Below are 19,871 nucleotides of genomic sequence, written 5' to 3' on the forward strand. Positions count from 1 at the left end.
TGATGTAGTATGGTCCTTAATGACTGACTCGGGTGATATGTGACCTATACCAAGATGATGAGGTACAAAGGAGGACATCAGAGCTTTCCTTGCTGCCGTAATAGTTGACTGAATGGTTAAGGAGCTATTAAAAGCAGTTTTAGAACATTTAATGCCCGTTCATCCTGAACTACTGATAGATGACTCTTTGGTTTTAAGAATTTGCCGCAACAAGAACACTGTTTTTTCGGCATAATAAGTGGTAATTAAAACTTCATTCGCAAGTAATTATTTCACCTGAAAAAATAAAGAGAATCTGAGACTGATGTACAGAACTATTAAATAATAAGGATTTTAAAAAAAGTGTAGCCTCTCATGCCTATGAAGTACCTGTGAAAAAAACTTATAATCGCTATGAAACTAGTCGATACTGATAAAATAAAACTACAATAAAATAATCTAGAACAGATGTATGTACGCAGTAATATCACATACAGTGGATAAGAACTCTTTAACAGATCGAAACGTGGAAGAAGAATGAAGGAGAATATAGCTAAAAGCATGGGCAACAAACGCGAATACCATGCGGAGGGGGAAATCAGTTGAACGTAGCGAAGCGGCAGTCGCACATGAACGATAGCGTTTTGTTTCCTATTCCACTGACTTTGGTTGATTTTAATCTCACTCGTCTTTGCCCAAGGGCGTCAAAGTGGCTAAGACCGGCAGTAAATGTTTCTTAAGAAAAATAACTTAAAAATAATAATTTAATAACAATAAATTAATACCTTAAAATAATACGCTAGGTTTTTCATAAAGTATAAAAATAAACCCTATTTTCAAGGCTAAGTACCTCGAGAGAAATGATGGCTTCAACATATGTTGTAACGCATATACGTGCGCAGTTTTTGACCAAGTATGATCTTGCGTGAGCAATACTAACAATGTGAAACTTAGCATGATTTGAATGAAAGTGCGAAAATCCATGTAAAATACGAATTTAAAAATGACTATATCTTGAAATCAGATCACTCTCAGGAAAAATCCTTTTAAGGGGTTATGAGACCTAGTTAGATGAATAAAATAAAACATGTTTGAGGCCAATCTGTAAATGGCCCAAAAACCGGCTTTATTGGCCCTCCTCCTTTATTGAAAAAGTCCCTACGGCTAAGCAGCCCTCTAAGGAACCAAATATACATATTAATATTCTTACAAGTAAGATTGAAGTACATAGCAGTGCTGTAATTATACGATACGTTTGAAATCAAATTAAAAACTGCATTAATACTAAGAGATCAACATAATGCTAAAATATTATTACCAATGGGTAATTTCGAGTAAATTATCTGAATTATTGAATAAGTACTTTAAAAATTCGATTTTAAAATGATAGGAAGAGGTCGCTTCCCAGATAACTAGTGGTATTCTATTCCATAGACGTGCCCCTCCAGCCATAAACGACCTTCGGAGTTTACATTTTCTGTGCTTTGGTATTTTAAAGCTGAGTTTCTCTCACGGAGTCTGGCCAATAAATTACAAAATATTCACGTCAATAATCAGGAGCTTCAATTATAGATATTGTGAATAGCATATATATTCAAATATTTTAAAAGACATGTTTGGGCTTAGAGAAAAAAAAATTTGCACAACGAAAAAATTGAAAATAGCAGATTTATCAAGGGTGCACGATGCAGTCCAAAATTTTCATCTAAAACAAAAGACTAACAATTTTAATTAATCGGCTAGCTTTTGTCAAGTGGGTGAACCTAAGAAACTTAATAAAACTCAAAAATTAAGCAATTAAGTCATGTTTTATAAGAAAAGTTTTGATTTTTTCATAATGCTGTGTTATTTTACATTGTGCTACGTTGGAAACTAATTGACCCATATAATACGTAGTGAATTTGCAAGAGTATGCGTGAATGAACGAGGCTTGCGTAAAAAAACACGAACGCCACTGAGAAAAACAAACTGCGTGTTAATTGACAGCCACGTGCATGGATAAACTTTGTGCTAGTAAATTGACCAGAGAAACGTAAATTGTCCTTCAGTCGGTAAAGAAACTTTCTTAACATAATAATAAGTGATTCGTTATATGACATGCAAAACAACTGTATATCTTTTAGACAAAACAATTAATGTTTCCGCATTTAAAAGCTTTTGTAAATCCTTTTGAGTTAAATATATTATTAAACCTGTTTTAATGCGACTCCAGAAGGCAGTCTCCATATCTTCCCACGTCATATTTTGTTTGTTCACATCTTCATTGATCCCTGCTCTTTTTCTTCGTAACTTCTTGAATTTATGATTTCTGGCTTTTAAAATCCCAATCAGATTCCAGTTGATTTTTTTCTTACCCAAAGAAAATTCTTTTCCTCTTCTCAGGAGTTTATTCAACAGCGGTGTATGTCTTGGAATCCACCTCGGAACCAAAAATCAATTTCTTAAAATGTGGCATTTTCTTCCAAAATTTCGTACGCCTTATCCATCATTTTTTAGAGTCTCTTACACTGCTCTGAATTAATTTTCAAAGTATTTTTTAAAATATGCACACTGATCAACTTGTAATCACTCAAATACTTCAATACCGAACTCTCATATCATTGCTTATAGTTCCCCGAGGTGTCGAATTATTCTTATGTCTCGGAATCTATCTCTCACCCATGCTTGACGTTGAAAATACGTTTGCTCTGAAGTCAAGTATCGGAAGACCTGAGATTGGAATTTCAAGAACTGTTTACCAAGCAACGCCATACGTTACGTATGTTGTCCAATTCTATACAAAACATATAACGTTTGAAAAATAACATTCCGTGGCAATCATCACATACTCTTTAAGTATAAAAGCGGGTATTTCATCATCATTATTTTATTAATTTAAATACCATTCACGTCGATCTCGAACATTAAAGATTTAGCACGGATTTGAATGACATTTTTAGCATGAAACAGAACCATGTCGGTGATATCGATAAGGGGCCTACCATAAAGTACGTGGTTGCTTTAGGGGGAGGATTGGTTCGACGAAAGGCCACGTTGGTCCACATGGGGAGAGGGGGTTATGAGTCCGAGCCACGTGGTTTTATATTCAGGTGTAAAAAAATAATAATAAAAAGCATAGCTTACTCCTTTTTTGAAATAGCGCGCGGAGTCCTAAATTCGATCCCTGCGAACCGAATCGAGTTGTGTCGAGTGGTTCTTCTCTTCACTCCCGCGTGCTCCTTCCCTAAGTATTTTTGTTTGCTTACATTAGATAACGAATCGAGGCAAGAAAATTCTGGTCGCAACCACTTACGTGGTTGCTACCACTCATAATTTTTTGTTTTATTTTCGTTTTACAAGAAATGGAAAAAAACCACGTAGCACCGTAGGGCGGGTAGAGAGGCCGACGATAATGCCACGGTAGGCCATATTGGAAGAGAGGGAGGGGGAGGGGGGTCAAAAAGTGGCAAAAATTGGACCACGTGGTTTACGGAAGCCCCTTAAGTAGGAATCTTGTTGTAGAACCGGCCCAGCTTATCTACTCATTTATGTTTAGTAAAACATTCACGGAATGTTCATTTTTCGAGGCACCTAGGGAAGAACTTTATGTTTCAATTTTGTGAAAAATTAAATTTGACGAAACAATTAATTAAGAATAAAAAAAATAAACATTAAAAATGAGTGATTGTGTGCCCTTTTTCCTATTGAAAGTTCCTATATAGGATCCTATATTATTGAAGGGCCACATTGCATACAGGCGTAAGTGCCAAATTTTCGATAATCAGTTTATTGGCTTGAACTACTTGTTTTCCCTTAACTCGTGTCCCTGTAAAAGCTTCTAGTCCAGTTCGACCCGAAAGTAGATCTAGAAGAAAAAGTCAGTGCACACGGGCGTAAGTGCCATGCTTCATAGTGTGGTGTCACCACGACGTCATTGATTTTCCGAGCACGCGTCGATTCTGTTTTTTGAAGTTTGTCCGTTAAATTTTGTGAATTATTGGAAAAAATATTTGCTGCAAAATCTACTTTTTATGTCTCAAAATTTAAGCTTTCTGGTGCGCGCTGATCTTCGACCAGGGATTTCTCGCACACGGTTATCTTTTTCAATGCGCTCTTTTTCGATTCAATAGAGCTAAGCAATACCTCCAAATTGATTTATTTTTTTCTCTTAAATTCAAAAATTAAACAGTTACGCAACTTTTCATGTATAAAAATCAGAGTTATGGGGCCACGCTGTGCCTTTGACAGAGGTTTTCTCGGAGAGGGATGCTTCTTTCAGGATATTCGTTTCATGGTTCGATTAAGCCTAACAGTACCTCGAAACGTTTTCGCATTTTTTTTTGTTCAAATTTATTTGCATGAAAGTTAGACAGTTTTTTAGTTCTCCTGTAAAATTCGGGTTTTGGCACTTACGCCCATATGCAGTGTGCCCCTTCAATTCACCAATAGGTGCCACCTATAGGAAATGACATAAGGTACTATATAGGTTTTTGTATAGGATCCCACCTAATAAGGTGCCTAATGGTACTCTGTCACCAGGTGCTCCTGAAGAACCAACAAAATTTCTGCGCAGCCGCAGGTGTTATGGAATACTAATGCGCATCTGGATAGGGTCCAATACAGGAACCTATATATGGTCCTATACAGGAACATATATAGGATCCTGTGCCATTTCCTATAGGTGGCACCTATATATGAAACATATAGGTTCCTATATAGTACCCTGTATAGAATCCTATATAGGAATTTTCAGTAGGGTCGCCCAGATCCTGGGGCGGAACCAGACAATAAACGGGGGTGGAAGGGACACTTCAACTATTCTCTTTTCAATCAAAAATGTAAGTATGAAATATAAGTCAAAATATTTCTAAAAATGATTTAACTGACCTTAAAGGTATATTTAGCTATGTTTGGTTTTTATTTAGTATAAAATTGATTTCAATTAGAAAAGTCTCCTCAAATATTAATATCGTTTGATATACTGCTCCATTTATATCAATCATGTTTAACAGGGTTTTCTGAACTCCAAATACACTTGAAAAAAAACATTTTCCTACACAAAGATATTAAAATTATGAAAATATTAATATTTTAAAATAAATATTGCTAACCGGTCCAAAATTAGTTTTTTCGATCTCTATGCATTTCAATATAAAGTAAAGTTTCATAAATATGAATATTAAAAATAAATCTCAAAAAATAACATTTCTAACTTCTCCAATATAACCGAAATTCGAGGAAGATCTGCTTTATAACCGCTGCGCCTAGGTGGGTTTGCGCTTTTCGATCCACTTTACTTGTGAAAAGATTAATCGCACGCCTTATACTTTCGCTCCAACTATAAAAACTATAATGGCAAGCAAAAAAATCTAACATAAACTCGCTACTGACTTTATGTTTCAAAAATTTCCCACTCGCACTTTTCGTGCTTTTCACACACGGGTAACTGGATGTTAAGGAAGAAGTTTTTGTATTCTTTCTCAAATAAAACATTCCCTGTATTTGTCACGACGAATATTGTGCTTCACATATGCGTAAAGTGCAGTTCTAATTTATGTGCATTTAGATAAAATTAAGTCTATAACTAACATAACTTATGTTGTATTAATCTACCTTTGGCATTAGTGGCGGAGTCCGCAATCTTCTGAAAAGCTTCCAGATAAGCAGAAATTGCTAGAATCGCAGACCTGTAAAATTGTTTTCATGTAATATAGATTAGACAGTACTTTTTATATTATAGATAGATAAACGTATCATAATAAAGCCATTGCCAATGCTGTCTAGAAGGGTGGTTCAAAAAAAGTAATGTTCGTAATTCGTTTAAGGGCATGCTCTTTGGTGACCACGTGACCAAACTAGCCCCCGGTTATGAGCATTTTTTTTGGTGTTCACTGTGTCCATACGGACTAAGGTATCGTGTTTAAAATTTGACAGATTAAATAAACGGCACTGAAGAACGCTGGTATACATCAATATGTTTATAATTTTAAAGAAAGTTCATTTATAAATTGATGAAATAGGATATTACCATTCGAGATATAGCACTTTGCAGATAATGTTTGGTTTGAGGCATTTCAGATTGTTTGATTCGCGTATATTGAGCACCGACACAAATTTTGGACTAAATCGTCTAGAGCTTAAACAAATTTAATATAGGCAATTAAATTTGCACATTCGTTGCAAATAAAAAATTTAGCATCTACACTCACGTAATCTATCATTATTTTTGGAGCATTTATAACGATTTCTAGCGGAGAAAAAGGAAACTTTGAACGTCGATAAAGTCGAGATCACGTGACTAAGTTCGTTCATGAAATTTTTGTGCAGAGAATAAAATGATTTTCGTTTTTTTTGGTCCTTACTACGTCTACACGGATTGAGATATCGCGTTCAGAATTTAGGAAGTTATACAGAAAGCACTAAGGAAATTTGTATATATCAAAATGTTTATAATTACGAAGATAGTTTTCTAGTAAAATACTACAGGAATAGGAATAAACTTTTAACGTCGATAAAGTAGATGCGTCGATTTAAAAAAATCGAGAAAGATCTTAGAATGTGATACTAGAAAATCCGTCCCAAGTCCCATTTTGAGAAATGTGCATCTTCAGAAAATTATTAAAATTTTCTAATGGTTATATATTCATGTGGATTTTTTGTACTGGTGTGAAAAAATTCTAAGAATAAAAATAAAATTTCGCGCGGGAGCGAATGACAAGGCGAGTCCGACTCTAAGTCCCACTGGTTGGTTCACTGTCAACAATACTTATCAGCTGATCGATTCAACGTCAAGAATTATGAAAGTTGGTTGTAGAACTCCGACGAACAAAATTTAGCACATTGCTGGTGTTGTTATGTTTCCAATTTGAAATTTATCTTTTATTTTTGGAACCAAAAAAATTAAAATCATTTTACACAAAAATTTCATGAATGAACTTAGTCACTTGATCTCGACCTTATCGACGTTCAAAGTTTCTTTTTTCTCCGCTAGATATCGCCAAAAATGCCCAAAAAATAATGACAGGTTACGTTTTTTAAATTACCAATATATTGATGTATACAAACGTTCTTTAGTGATTTTTGTTTTATCTGTCAAAGTTTAAACACGATATCTCAATCCGTGTGGACACAGTGAACACAAAAAAAAAAGTTCATAACCGGGGACTAGTTTGGTCACGTGGTCACCGAAGAGCATGCCCTTAAGAGAATAGCTCATTTTGTGAGGTTCGCAAGAAAATTAAACACGTATTTTTTTTAATCAGAAAATATTAAATGGTCCCTCCCAGGCGCTCTATTTCCCCATGAGAATAACATGGGCAAACGTCCATTATTTTCAAATACGAGACAAAAATGCATAATTTTCAATTAAAAGAATGAAAATTACAAGGATATTATGACGATCAAGTATTTTTCAGTATATTGTAATAAATATTACTTTTGCGTAGTTTTTCTTTTACTGATCATTTTTAAAGGCAAAATTAAAAAGATAAATGTACTTTCTTAATTATTGATTATTTAAAAAACTGTTACTTCTTTAAATAATAATTTGTTCATATTATATCGCAAATTATGGGTATAATCACGACCCGATAAACTACTTAGGCTATATACAATATCAGAATAGTCGATTCCATTTCTTGTTAATTGTTTAAATAACATTTATTTGTTAAATATATCTTTTGACTGGAATAAGAAATAAAAATTTACTTCTTGCAAATCCGTTAACGAACTCAACTGAATTCTGGTATATGTGGTATTTCTACTCGGTAGGCAAAATCCTTTAGATCGATGAGCTTGACCCCCTTCATACTGAAAACACTAGAAAAAGTAGTGGACCTTTACAAGAAAGAGGAAATACTAACAGGAAACATTTTTATAGGAATCAACCTGCCCCTAGCAAAAATTTAGTAACCCCCTAATTAAAATGAACTCAATGTTGGAAAGCAGAACGGCACATACTTCACTACATGGTAATGAAGTTTCAATGAAAGTTTCAAGCGGGTGTCCACAGAGAGGAGTTCTTTCATCCAACCAGAGGACGCTTGTCATTGGCTACATGGAAGAAATCCGGGCAGAGAGGGGTGCCAGACATTGTAGAACTCATACATTTTCCAAATTAATAAGTTGCTTTTTGAACTGAAACTTATTTTTTTTTGTTTGAGACAATAACACTTTTGTTCCAGTCAAACAGTTTCCTCAGTGTGACGATCGCTAGTTTCAATGCACGCACACTGTCACAAAAGCGACTCACCTTCATACTATTTTAGAGCTCTTTAAGTCCTAAAATACGTATCAGAGCCAAAAAGTTTATGGGACTTTTTAAGTTATCTTTTTTCTACTGCTATAATAGCATATGCATCAACGATCCGGTTGCCAACCTTAGTGACGTTGATGTGCAGATCTACATGACATCAATACGCGAATACTATGCAAGGATAATATTCTCATTATGCAAACTGATTTTAAAGCAGGGTGTCTACTGGTTCTTAAAAAAAAATTTCAGGACTTTTCCAGGTTTTCCAGGACAAAAAAATAGATTTTGCCAGGTACCTTTTTTGATAATAAGAACATAATTGTTTATGAGTTATAAATAAACCTCAACATGACAATACTGCCGTACAAACTAAAAAGATACATAAATCCAATCTGACTCGAACTGAGAAAATCGAGAAAAAATTCTTGCCCAACGAAATTTAATATCGAATAAAATTTTGGATAATTTAGATACGTCATTTGGGTAAGAATAATGTACTTTTTCATATTTTGCAATAAGAAATTGATTTTTTAAACAATTTCCATTGGAAAATAGAGTTGCAATGTTTAAATAGTCGCAGAATGTCAAAAATATAAGGCAAAAAGAACACAAAGTCACTTGCGGACGATGCCTTCGTTGAAGAGCTCGAGCGTAGCCTCGAAATAGAACATCAAAACATACGTAAGGGACACTGTGTATTTAGTCTCTGTTCCGAACTTACCCGAACGATCCGAGTCCGAGCTAATTTACAAGGCTTAAAGATACGCAAAGGCAACCGATTCTTTTCGTTTGACTATTCGCGTCGCACCCGGTCACCTTTAAAACGCAAAAAAGGCACAAAGTACTTTAGGTTCTTTTTCATGTGTATGCTGATGACGTATTGCCTTCCTTGTACAACTTTTAAGACATGCAAAGTGCTTTGTGAATTTTTTTCTTTTGTATTTTTCAACTTTTTCGACTTTTCTCTTTTATAAACAATCGTTTTTTGCAATAGATATTAATAATTAATAGATTTTATTAATACAGTTAGATGCAGCTTTCTCATACGAATCCAACGATACCAAAAACTCATTTTTCATAAAAATGTCACTTATTTATCTTTTTAGTTTGGATGGCAGAATACTGATGAGAAATAGAAAGTGAAACTCCGATGCCTTAAGGCGAACGAACCTCTCTTTCTACCATGTGAGATAGACAACGAGGTGCGATTGAAATGGAAAATATGGTTACGAAATCTCTCTATCTGTCGTATATGGCAGACAAAGAGGTTCTCATCATTTTGAAACGATTAGTATGACTTGTCATTGGAACACCATCGGTCTCTCCCTCTCTACCATATAAGATAGAAAGATTTCGAATATAGATAGAAAGATAGATTTCGAAAAGATAGATTTCGGCCGATTTTGAAGTCATTTTTGCCGTGACGGTACAGCAAAGAACGTTTGGTACCTATACGGTTGTAAAGACTCCTCGGGAACAAGGGCTGGAATCAACGAGAAGAAGCACAGGGCTGAGGTAACAACAGCACTGGGCACATTTCGTCAGTTTTCAAGGCCGAAATAATGGCCATTAAAGCTTGCTTAAAGAAATTTTTTTGGCGGGCTAATAAAGACCAACACATTAAAATTTGTTCTGATAGGCAAGCAGCACTTAAGGCACTTACAGACTGATGTGGGTTCCCGGCCATCAGTATACTGAAGGTAATAAGAAAGCAGATTTGCTGGGTACGGCGGGAGTTCCACAGCCCCTGAATGGCCGGGAACCCTACTGCGGTATCTTGTACGCATCGGCGAAAGGAGCCATTGGTCAATAAACTGTTGAACTACTGAACATCGAAAAAAGGCAGATTAATGTCGTAGTAGGGATGCTTAGTGGACACTGTCAACTAAGAACAAATTTGAGCAACATAAAGATCAAAGACAACTCGCACTTTGCAGGAAGAACCTATTAATAAACATAGTATTTGAACTTTGTCATTGCGAAATCTGACGAAATCTGCGAAATCTGTAAAAGTACAACCTCAGATATATTCATCTATGTGACTCTATAACAGGGTTAGTTGGTATCCCATGGGGAATAGCCCATCAGAATTTATCGTAAAAGTGTTCAGGTACCTGGAACCCTTAGCAAAAAAGGATATAGGCTTCGTGATCTCAAGACCCACTGTGGTTGAATGTTATGGCCGAGCAAGCTAGAGTACTCACGGAATGTAAGGAACTCACGGAATTCAATGAATTTAAGCAATTCATAGAATTTAAGGAATTTACGGGAGTCGCAGAATTTCTTCTATAAAATTACATAGAATTCGGTTCAAAATTTTCATAGATTAAAAAAAAAGTTTTTTAATTAGGTTTTCAAATACTTAAATTCCAAATAAATGTAGATTCCGAGATGAAAGAATATGGGCATAAGCATTTTCAGTTTGTTTTAAGTTATACAAATGTAATTTGTCTAAGATTATTAAGGAAATTGAAAATAATTAATAAAAGTTTCAAAATTTCCGAAAAAAGAATCTTAGACTTTTTTAGACATTTTTTTTTATAATCAAGTTATTAGAAATTCCAGTCCGTTTGAAAGATATTTATTTAATAAAGTTTGCTTTAAAAACCTTAGTCTTTCTCGAAATTTGAAAAAATCATTTGAAATGTTTTGAAATCAAAAGAAATAAAGAACTTTTTACTACCTTCAAACATTTCATAATTTCTTGACTAGCTTCTCTTTCTAGAAGCTACAAAACAAAAATCTACATTTAAAAAACAACGTTGAAATCTTTACAAATTTTCAAAACATTACTGAATTTTTCATAAATCTCTAATCGTCCTGAATGTCTTTTAAAATAATTAGAATATTTCATATTTTGTTTTTTAAATTCTGCATACATTTCTAAACCCTCCAAATATATTTTTTAAATATTCGAATTTTTCCTAATAATGGTTAAAATTTCTATAAAATGGTCCAGATTCTATTTTGATAATTTTCTACATCTTTTGAAATTTTTGAAATATTCTTTAAAAAGAATTATTTAAAAAAAAATCATTTTTCCAGAAATCTTAATACTTTTTTATGATTATCATGAAACATGGAAAAATTCGTAAAAAGCTTATATTTTCAAAATCTTCAAAAACATACAGTTTCTTTAAAATTTTTTTAAATCTTCTCAACATTTAAGATACTTGTCGGTAAAAACGTCTTATTGCAGAAATGTCTAAAATTCAAACAGCATAAAAAGGACACCGAGATGTATCGAACTGTAAAGTTAAAATTGAATCGCCCGTTCAAAAACCAAAATAATTAACATCAAAGTCACATTAGCACATTCGGCTTATACCTTTTAAAGAAAAGTACAATTAAATAAACTCCTGTAGGGACTAAATGGTATTACATAATTACATAAAAAATTATTTAAAAGTAAAGAACAATATCATAAACATTATAAGTGACTAGCGCATAATTTTACCGACACAGTTTTTCGCAAAAAGTCTAAATCGAAACAAAAAATTCGCGTAATTTTTCGTCCACGAGAGAATGACTGAGAAGCGGCAGTGCGGGACCACTGCATCTTTCTCGTTCCCCGATCCGATGTTCTCGATTGTACTCTAGTAAGTTTCTATGCACCGCTAAAGCATCACCGTGCCACTCAAGACATCCAGGCAGGCCGAATTAAATGTATAAATGGCAATTTTTAGTAATATTTGCCGATTAGAAACAACAATATCCCAGCTTGCTATTAGTAAATTAGGTTCCGCAGAAGCGAGAATTTAAAACAGGTCTTAGCTCCACAATCGACTGCCGACCACCGCGCACCGAGGCCGAGCCCGAGACGAGCGTATGACCCACCTACTTACGGGAAATTTTGAAACCAATGTTTCAATTAGTTTTTGAGATATTTATTACTTATCATAATGTGAGGTTTTCAACTTTTTTCTTTCTGTTAATGAATTAAATCGTAACTAAAAACTAATTTTTAATTTTTTAATTATGGAGCCTAAAAGTTTTTGGCTATAAGGGTTTTCCAAAGAAAATAATTCGCCATTTTGTGTTACAACGAAATTTATTATTAATATAAATAATTGACGTAAACGTGTATTAAACTGCGTAACACTGTTAAAAATTGTAGTAAATTTAAAATACAAATTTACATTAAAATTAATATCTCAACGATATGAGATCGCTAATACGTTTTTATTGAATTTAATATACTTTTATGATAATCGATCAGATAATTCCATTTTAAACAAAGTTTTTCTAACAGTAAAGTATCTTATTTGATGCATCTTTTTGTAATAAAGTTACAGCAATTGAATTTTTCTTATCTTGATTTGGGGTTTCAGAACGTCTGCTTTTCTTTGATGTAGTCTTTCGTGCACTAAACAATCTGCTTTGACGTTCAATTTTCTTGTTAGTAGGTTCTTTCGTTTGACTAGGTGCTGCTACCAACTCTTGTCGAAGGGCCCTGATTGTTGGTACAATATGATTCAAAAGTTTCTCCTCGGCTGTAGTTTTTATATCAGTTTGTTCTTTTTGGTCGTCTCCCAAATAGAAACATTTATTATTATATTATTAACATGTATTTTTATTATTATTAGTAAATTCAGTTCAGAAACAAAAACGATTTAATAACAAACACTCTAAGGCACAAAGTAAGCTAATGGAAACACATCAACAAAAAAATTCAATAAGAAACCAAGATAAATAAAAAATAAATAAAATAGAATAGAAAACAGAAACTCCAAGGCACAAATTGAGCTAATTGAGACAACTCAGTAACACATTTCGATGAGCAACAAGAAGAAATAAAAATTAAAAAATGTAATAGAATAATAAATGGAAACTCTAACGCACAAAGTGACCTAATTGAAACAGATCAACAAAAAATTTCAACAAGAAAGAAATAAATAAAAAATAAAGAATATATAATAGAATAGAAAAGAGAAACTATAAGGCACACAGTCAGGTAATGGAGAAAACTCAGAAACACATTTCAATGAGAAACAAGAAGAAATAAAATTTTTTACATTTAGTGGAATAATCCAAGGCAAAAAGTTAGCTTAAAGGCAAAAAGTCAGCTGATGGCGAAAACTCAACAACAAAAATGAGTATTAATAATTAATTTTTAAAAAGCCCAAAGCTCCAGAAAACCTAATGTAAACGAAACAACAATAAATTTCGTATACACTCCGTACTTTTTTATCCATTACTTCTTTTCTTACAGCGGCTTCCTTCCTTCGTGTGTTAGTACAGTAAATAATAAAAATAAAAACAAAAAAATCATAATAATAAAAATGCTGGTCATCTCCTAATAAGAAAATGTGTATTATTAGATCTAATTTAGTAGATAATATGTCTATATCTAGTAGGAATAAATAAAGATATAAATTCTCACCATTACACTGCTGTTTTTCAGAACTTTTTTCTTCTGTCTCTTTCCTGTATGTGGCCAATATATGAATGTGTTTGCACATGTTCCAACGAATTGCACTGTCTATGCAATCACAAGAGTACTTGTGTTTGCAAGCTTTACAATCGGTGCAGTACAACTGACATTCACTGCAAGCAATTTTATTTTCATAAATTGTGTATGTTGGCATTGTATGCGCATAAAACGATCCATGTTTATGGATACATAAATCTAATTCGAATGGCATAAAAATCAAAATGATTAATCAATTCCACTTACACGCAATTCAAAACGATTGCGATACGAAACATGGCCACGAAACTTGCCGATCGCTCTCGAGCACAGAGTAGTAGTCGGGGTGTAGATACTTGTGATCCCGAGTGGAGAAGCGGTAAAGAAGAAAGTCTGACCAGTAAGCAAGGCGAGTGCTGTAACTTCAAACTCCAGCGCACACTCAATCGCGCCCACGTTGCTCTCCATGTTACAACACTCGTGCGAGCATATCTATGCTATGTACAAAATGTTGACCTAAACATTTCGACTGTTTCTTACAGGTAGAATGCTAATTTTTTACTCGATATATTTCTAATTGGCATTTCAAATCTATTTTTCCACGAGCATTATTTGGGGGAGCAAAATGGAGACTTTTTCAGCATGTAAAATCGCCGAGAATGTTTTAACTTCGGGGTGTTTTTCTTGATTTTCCGATATTTAGAAAATCGGGTTACAGCAGGGGTGCTTTTTTGCGATCCGAGCGAGATTTTTGTCCACCACCATTATTTGGAGAATCATTTTGATGACTGTTCTTGGTTATAAAATAACCATAAATATATTAATCATTTTGATGTTATTTTTTCTCTACATCGTCTATAATCAATATTTTTGAATATTCATTTAAAATTTATTGGAACATTTAGGGATTAAAAAAATAATGATTATAGACCGTGTAGAAACAAATTAACAACAAACTGATTAGTACACTTCTAATTATTCTGTAACCTAGAAAATTAATCAAAACTATCCCCGGACTAATGGCAGTGGCCAAACGTCTCTCTCGGAATTCGAAACCTACCCCTAATGAAATCCGATTTTTTATAATTCGGAAAATCGAGAACAACTCCCAGAAGTTAATACAATTTTCGGGATTTTGCATCCTGAAAAATCATTTTGTAGCCTACATAATTCAAAAAATAATGCTCCGAATAATGCTGCAGGCCAAACATCTCGCTCGGATCGCCAAAACGCACCCCTACTAAAACCCGATTTTCTAAAATTTGGAAAATCCAGAAAAACACCCCGAAGTTAAAACAATTTTGCGGATTCTATAGCCGGAAAAAATCTCATTTTTTCTCCCCAGAATAATGCCAGTGGCCAAACATTTCGTTCGGATATCGAAAAACCACCCTTGATCAACCGATTAACGACCAAGAACTACAATTATTTAACTGATGTTCAAGCCTCATTCCCAAGACTGAAAAAGAGAAGTTTCCAAACGAAAACCATGCTTCCTTATAGTTTTGGATATTCTCTTCAAGAATCCGCGTTCATAATTGAGTTTGATCCAGTAGGAAATCCAATATGGCGCCAAATTTGTAAAAAAGTATAAAAAAATTGGAAATTTTGTGTTCATAATTTTTTTCGACCCAAAAGGACTCAACCCTAACTATGATCAACAGTGATCGGTATAGTTAAACTGCAAGAAAAAACCTTGTCTCACCGATGTCAAATAGTCATACCCTTCGGCGGATCCAATATGGCGGACATGAAATTTTGGAAAATCTACGATTTTCGCACAACCCTGCACTCGGGGGTTTTCGGGGTCACTGATTGTGAATTTGACATCGAATTTTCGGAATTCAAAATGGGGGACCCAATATAGCGGACATGAAATTTTGGAAACTCTACGATTTTCGCACAACTCTGTACTCGGAGGTTTTCGGGGCTGCTGATTACGAACTTAAAATTGGATTTTCAGAATTCCATATAGCGGATCCAATATTGCAGACATAAAATTTCGAAATCTGTCGAGTTTCATTAAAATTCTGTGCTTGGATGAGGTCTCTGTTCACAATTCAGACATTCTACGCTCAGTATAATCCAGAGACAACGACGTGGACGTGGTAGAATTCTGTCTCCTTCGGGGTGCTTGATTGGAGTGAGTTCCCTTACCTCTCACTGGAAAACGAATCGTCTTAGTGATTTTGATGAGACATTCTGTGTATTTTCCGTGTCGCCTGACCTTTTCTCATGGCCGTCTTAGCAATAGATACTACAAATTCTTTTGTTAAGACTTTATTCTTGCCATCTCCGGCAGCATTGTATATGATGAAAGCATTCACAATGAAGACCCGGATCAGTCTTATAAAAACGACCAATGTCCGTTGTTTCGAACGAATGCTTGGAAGCACATTACTGCAGTGTCCATCATGGAGATCAACTTCTCCCATAAACTTGTTGTAGAGATAAAAGGCTTTTGGGAAAGGTGTCTCAACTTTAAATCGTACTTGTGAAATGTACCTTTTCAAAGGTAATTAAGGAGTTACTCCTGCAGCAGTGGAGACTGTCGAAACTGGCTTTGAATCTCCAACAGTCATGTAGTTTATGCCGCTATTTTTCTCATTTTTCACAACCTACTCGCCTTTTGGAGCTCTCTTATCTATGACATTCTTCTCTTTCACCTTATTATCTCTGATCGTACCTGTATATTTCAATCCCAGCTTCCTCAAATGCACAATGAGATCCAAGTTTGTGAAATACTTGTCAAAGTAAATATGAAATTGAGATATCTTTCCCGCAGGTGTCTTGTTATAAGTCAAGACACAATAAAAAACCATCTGAAGTGCAAAGACTCCTGAATTTCTGGCCAAATCGTATGGGTTTTCCTCGAATGAATTTGTTCAATGATGTTCTTGCATACGATTTGGCCATCATTTCATCAATGGAGAGAGCAGTACTCCATATGCCAAACTTCAGGATGTTTCTCTGGAATAGTTTGAGTAATGCACGAACGCGCCACGCATTATCATTGGCGTCAAGATCTCTAGTTTTTGAGTACTTCAATCGAGACTTGATTTCTTCGAACGTTTTGCGTGGCATCGCAGAAGATATCACGTCACAAGATATGAATGGATCTGTCGACTAATAGTCTCTCAAAAACTTCCTCTTATTGAAGAAGATAAAATGATTATTCCTAGAAAAGCATTTAAATCTTGCAACTGTAAATCAAAGTCATTCCATTTACATGCATCAATGATATATTGTTTTATTTCAATAGAAAAGAACATTTCGAAAATTTATACAGGCTCGCTGTCTCGAATATTGTTCTTCACGGCGTATCTTTTTTCACCATCTGTCCAACAGGAATCATGATTTCCTTCTAGTTTAGCTTGATTTTCGTTGTAAGTTTTACGAGCTTCTTTATAAGTTATTTCCGGAATGTTTTCGTCCCATTCAGCATCAGAATCCGAATTATCGGAGCCAGAATCGTCTGGATTTGGCAACGTAATTATTTCACTAAAATTATTTTCTGATGTATCCACCGCGTACTCCACATGAGCGGGGATACAACGTCTTTTTCGTTTTATTTGCGACATGGCGATGGTAGTAAGAATAAATAACTGAATCGTCTAGGAACTTGGTATAAAAACTCTTCCAATCAATTCAAAACGGAATGTTGACAGTGTCTTTAGCTACTAGATCTAAATATAGTGCATGAAATAAATGAAGATCCGATACAAACGACCCGACGTTATCTGGGATCGTTTTCATTTGTTTTGATTCATTTGTCTTTCATGAAGTGAGGGAAAAAGAAGTTATGAGCGAATTCTGTATGCTCTCGTGATATACAATGCTGCCGAAGATGGCAAGAATAAAGTTGAAACAAAAGAATTTGCAGTATCTACTGCTAATAGTTACATGAGAAAAGGTCAGACAAAACGGGAAATAGACAGAATGTCTTATCAAAATCAACTCAAAGTCTGTTCACATTGTCCCATAAGAATCAGCATTTTCTGTAAAGAGTGTGAATCACCATTCTGTAATCCGCGTTTCAAGAAGAATCACTAAGAGGATTCATTTTCCAGTGAGAGGCAAAGGGACTCAATCTAATGAAGCACCCCGAATTCGACTGATTTCGAAATTATATGTCTGCCATATTGGATCCGCTATATGGAATTCTGAAAATCCAATTTGAAATTCGTAATCAGAGGCCCCGAAAACCCCCGAGTACAGAGTTGTGCGAAAATCGTAGTCTCCAAAATGTCATGTCCGCCATATTGAATCCACCGAAGGGTATGGCTATTTGACATCGGTGAGACAACTCTTTTCTTGCAGTTCAACTATTCCTATAACCGTTGATCATAGTTAGGGTCGAGTCCTAATACCCTTTTGGGTAGAAAAAAATTCCAATTTTTTGGTACTTTTCTCAAAATTTGGCGCCATATTACATGTCCTACTTAATGGGTTAATAAGTAACGAAAAAAAATAAAAATTCAGTATAAACATATAAATAACTGGAGTATGAAGTATAAATCACTTATTGTTATTTTATAGTTTAGAAAAATCATAAAGGTGCTTGTCAAAAGACTTGTCGGAAGGCTGTCCCAGCTATAAGTTCGACTTGTCTGGATTTCTCGAGTGGCACGGTGATGCCTTGGCGGCGCATCGAAGCTTTCTAGGGTACATTCGAGAACATCGGATAGCAGAGCGAGAAAGATGCAATAGTGTCGCACTGTCGCTTGTCAGTCAGTCTTTCGTGGAGGAAAAAGTACGTCAAATTTGCTGTTTCGATTAGATTTTTTTCGCGAAAACTATGCGGGTAAAATTATCTCTTATTCGCATATAATGTTTATGATACTGTTCTTTACTTTTAAGTAGGTTTTCATGCAATTACGTAATATGATTCAGTGCAAATCTGTCCACGCGGACGCATTTTATGAAAATATATATTATTGGCCTTTAAAGCACACTATGAAAAATTCGAGAGTACCTTGAGTATACCTTGTCTGATTTCAGTATATTTTTCACAGATTTAGAAGAACGAGTATCCACGTGGATTCTAGTCCGACCCCCCTCGTGGACGAGCGTGGAATTTTGGCATACCCCCCCCCCCCCCAAACTGTCCACGTGTTATATGGGCAGCCCCTTATGCTTACCAAAAAAAATCTTAAGATTTCTGAAAAAATGATTTTTAATTTTGAAATAATCATTTTTACATAATATTCCAAAAATTTTCAAAATATGTCGGAAATTATGAAAATAGAATCTGGATCATTTTATGGCAATTTTAACCACTATTAGGAAAAATTCGGATTATTTAAAAAGATATTTAGAAGGTTTAGATATTTATGCAGAATTTAAAAAAACAAAATAGGAAATATTCTAATTATTTTGAAATACATTCAGAACGCTTAGAGGTTTTTAAAAGATTCAGTAATAATTAAAAAATTGTAAAGCTTACAAAACTTGTTTAAAAATCTAGATTTTTCTTTTGTACACGGAGGAAAATGCTTAGGATGACGTGTCAATATGAATATTGATACTAGCATATTTGATTTGATAGCGATTTGAACTGTACGTGTTATAATAGTGAATCGGTTATAATTGTACATTCTCGAACGCTATCGATTGGTTTTTTCAATGAGTCACAATATAATACATTAAAATGATAACCATGTGGTTTATCATAACTGATACTTTACAGTTTTTGTAGTTGGTCAAGTACGTAATGCCTTGTCAAAAATAAGTTATGACTAGATTAATAATTTAAAATGAAAAATATGTGCAACATTATAATTGATATATAATTCATTGACATTTATTCGGATGAAAATTTTGGTAAACGAATCATATTAGAGAAGTTGCATGAAAAAAACAAATTGTTTTAGTATTGAAATCTGCAGAGCAAAGAAAAATCAGCGACAAGTCTTTTTTTATTTTATTCAAATTCGATTATTTACAAAAAAGTTATATAAGTTTTCGGTTGTGAATATAATATGTACATAGATATACGGAGCATGGAGTGACGTCATAGATTTTAAAATACGTGTAAGCTATATATATATATATATGTTTGCTTATTATTTATTTTGCTTACACGTATTTTAAAATCTATGACGTCATACCACATACCATACCATAGCCATACCACGCTGAACCCGTGGTACCAAGGGTTTCTGCTGAATATGGTTACAAAAATAAATAGGCAGTCGCGGACAATTGTCCAGGGGTGGTCCCGAAGGAATTAACCCCCAAGCGGAGGTG

The 19,871-nt window shown here is 34.4% G+C and overlaps 1 protein-coding gene across 4 annotated transcripts in view; it reads right to left on the bottom strand.

The window, feature by feature from the left end:
- LOC117175899 (protein MTSS 2) overlaps window positions 1-19,871 on the bottom strand; it is a 418,276-nt gene that overhangs the window by 272,451 nt on the left and 125,954 nt on the right. For 3 of the 4 annotated variants that reach the window (XM_033365728.1, XM_033365725.1, XM_033365724.1), the window contains exon 3: window positions 5,572-5,645. The exons of the other annotated variant lie outside the window; for it this stretch is intronic. In XM_033365728.1, coding sequence (XP_033221619.1) covers window positions 5,572-5,645 — 74 coding nt within the window. The remainder of the gene's footprint in view (window positions 1-5,571; window positions 5,646-19,871) is intronic. 4 annotated transcript variants of the gene reach the window in all.

This window comes from Belonocnema kinseyi, chromosome 7, assembly GCF_010883055.1.
Source record: "Belonocnema kinseyi isolate 2016_QV_RU_SX_M_011 chromosome 7, B_treatae_v1, whole genome shotgun sequence".
Lineage (NCBI taxonomy): Eukaryota > Metazoa > Arthropoda > Insecta > Hymenoptera > Cynipidae > Belonocnema > Belonocnema kinseyi.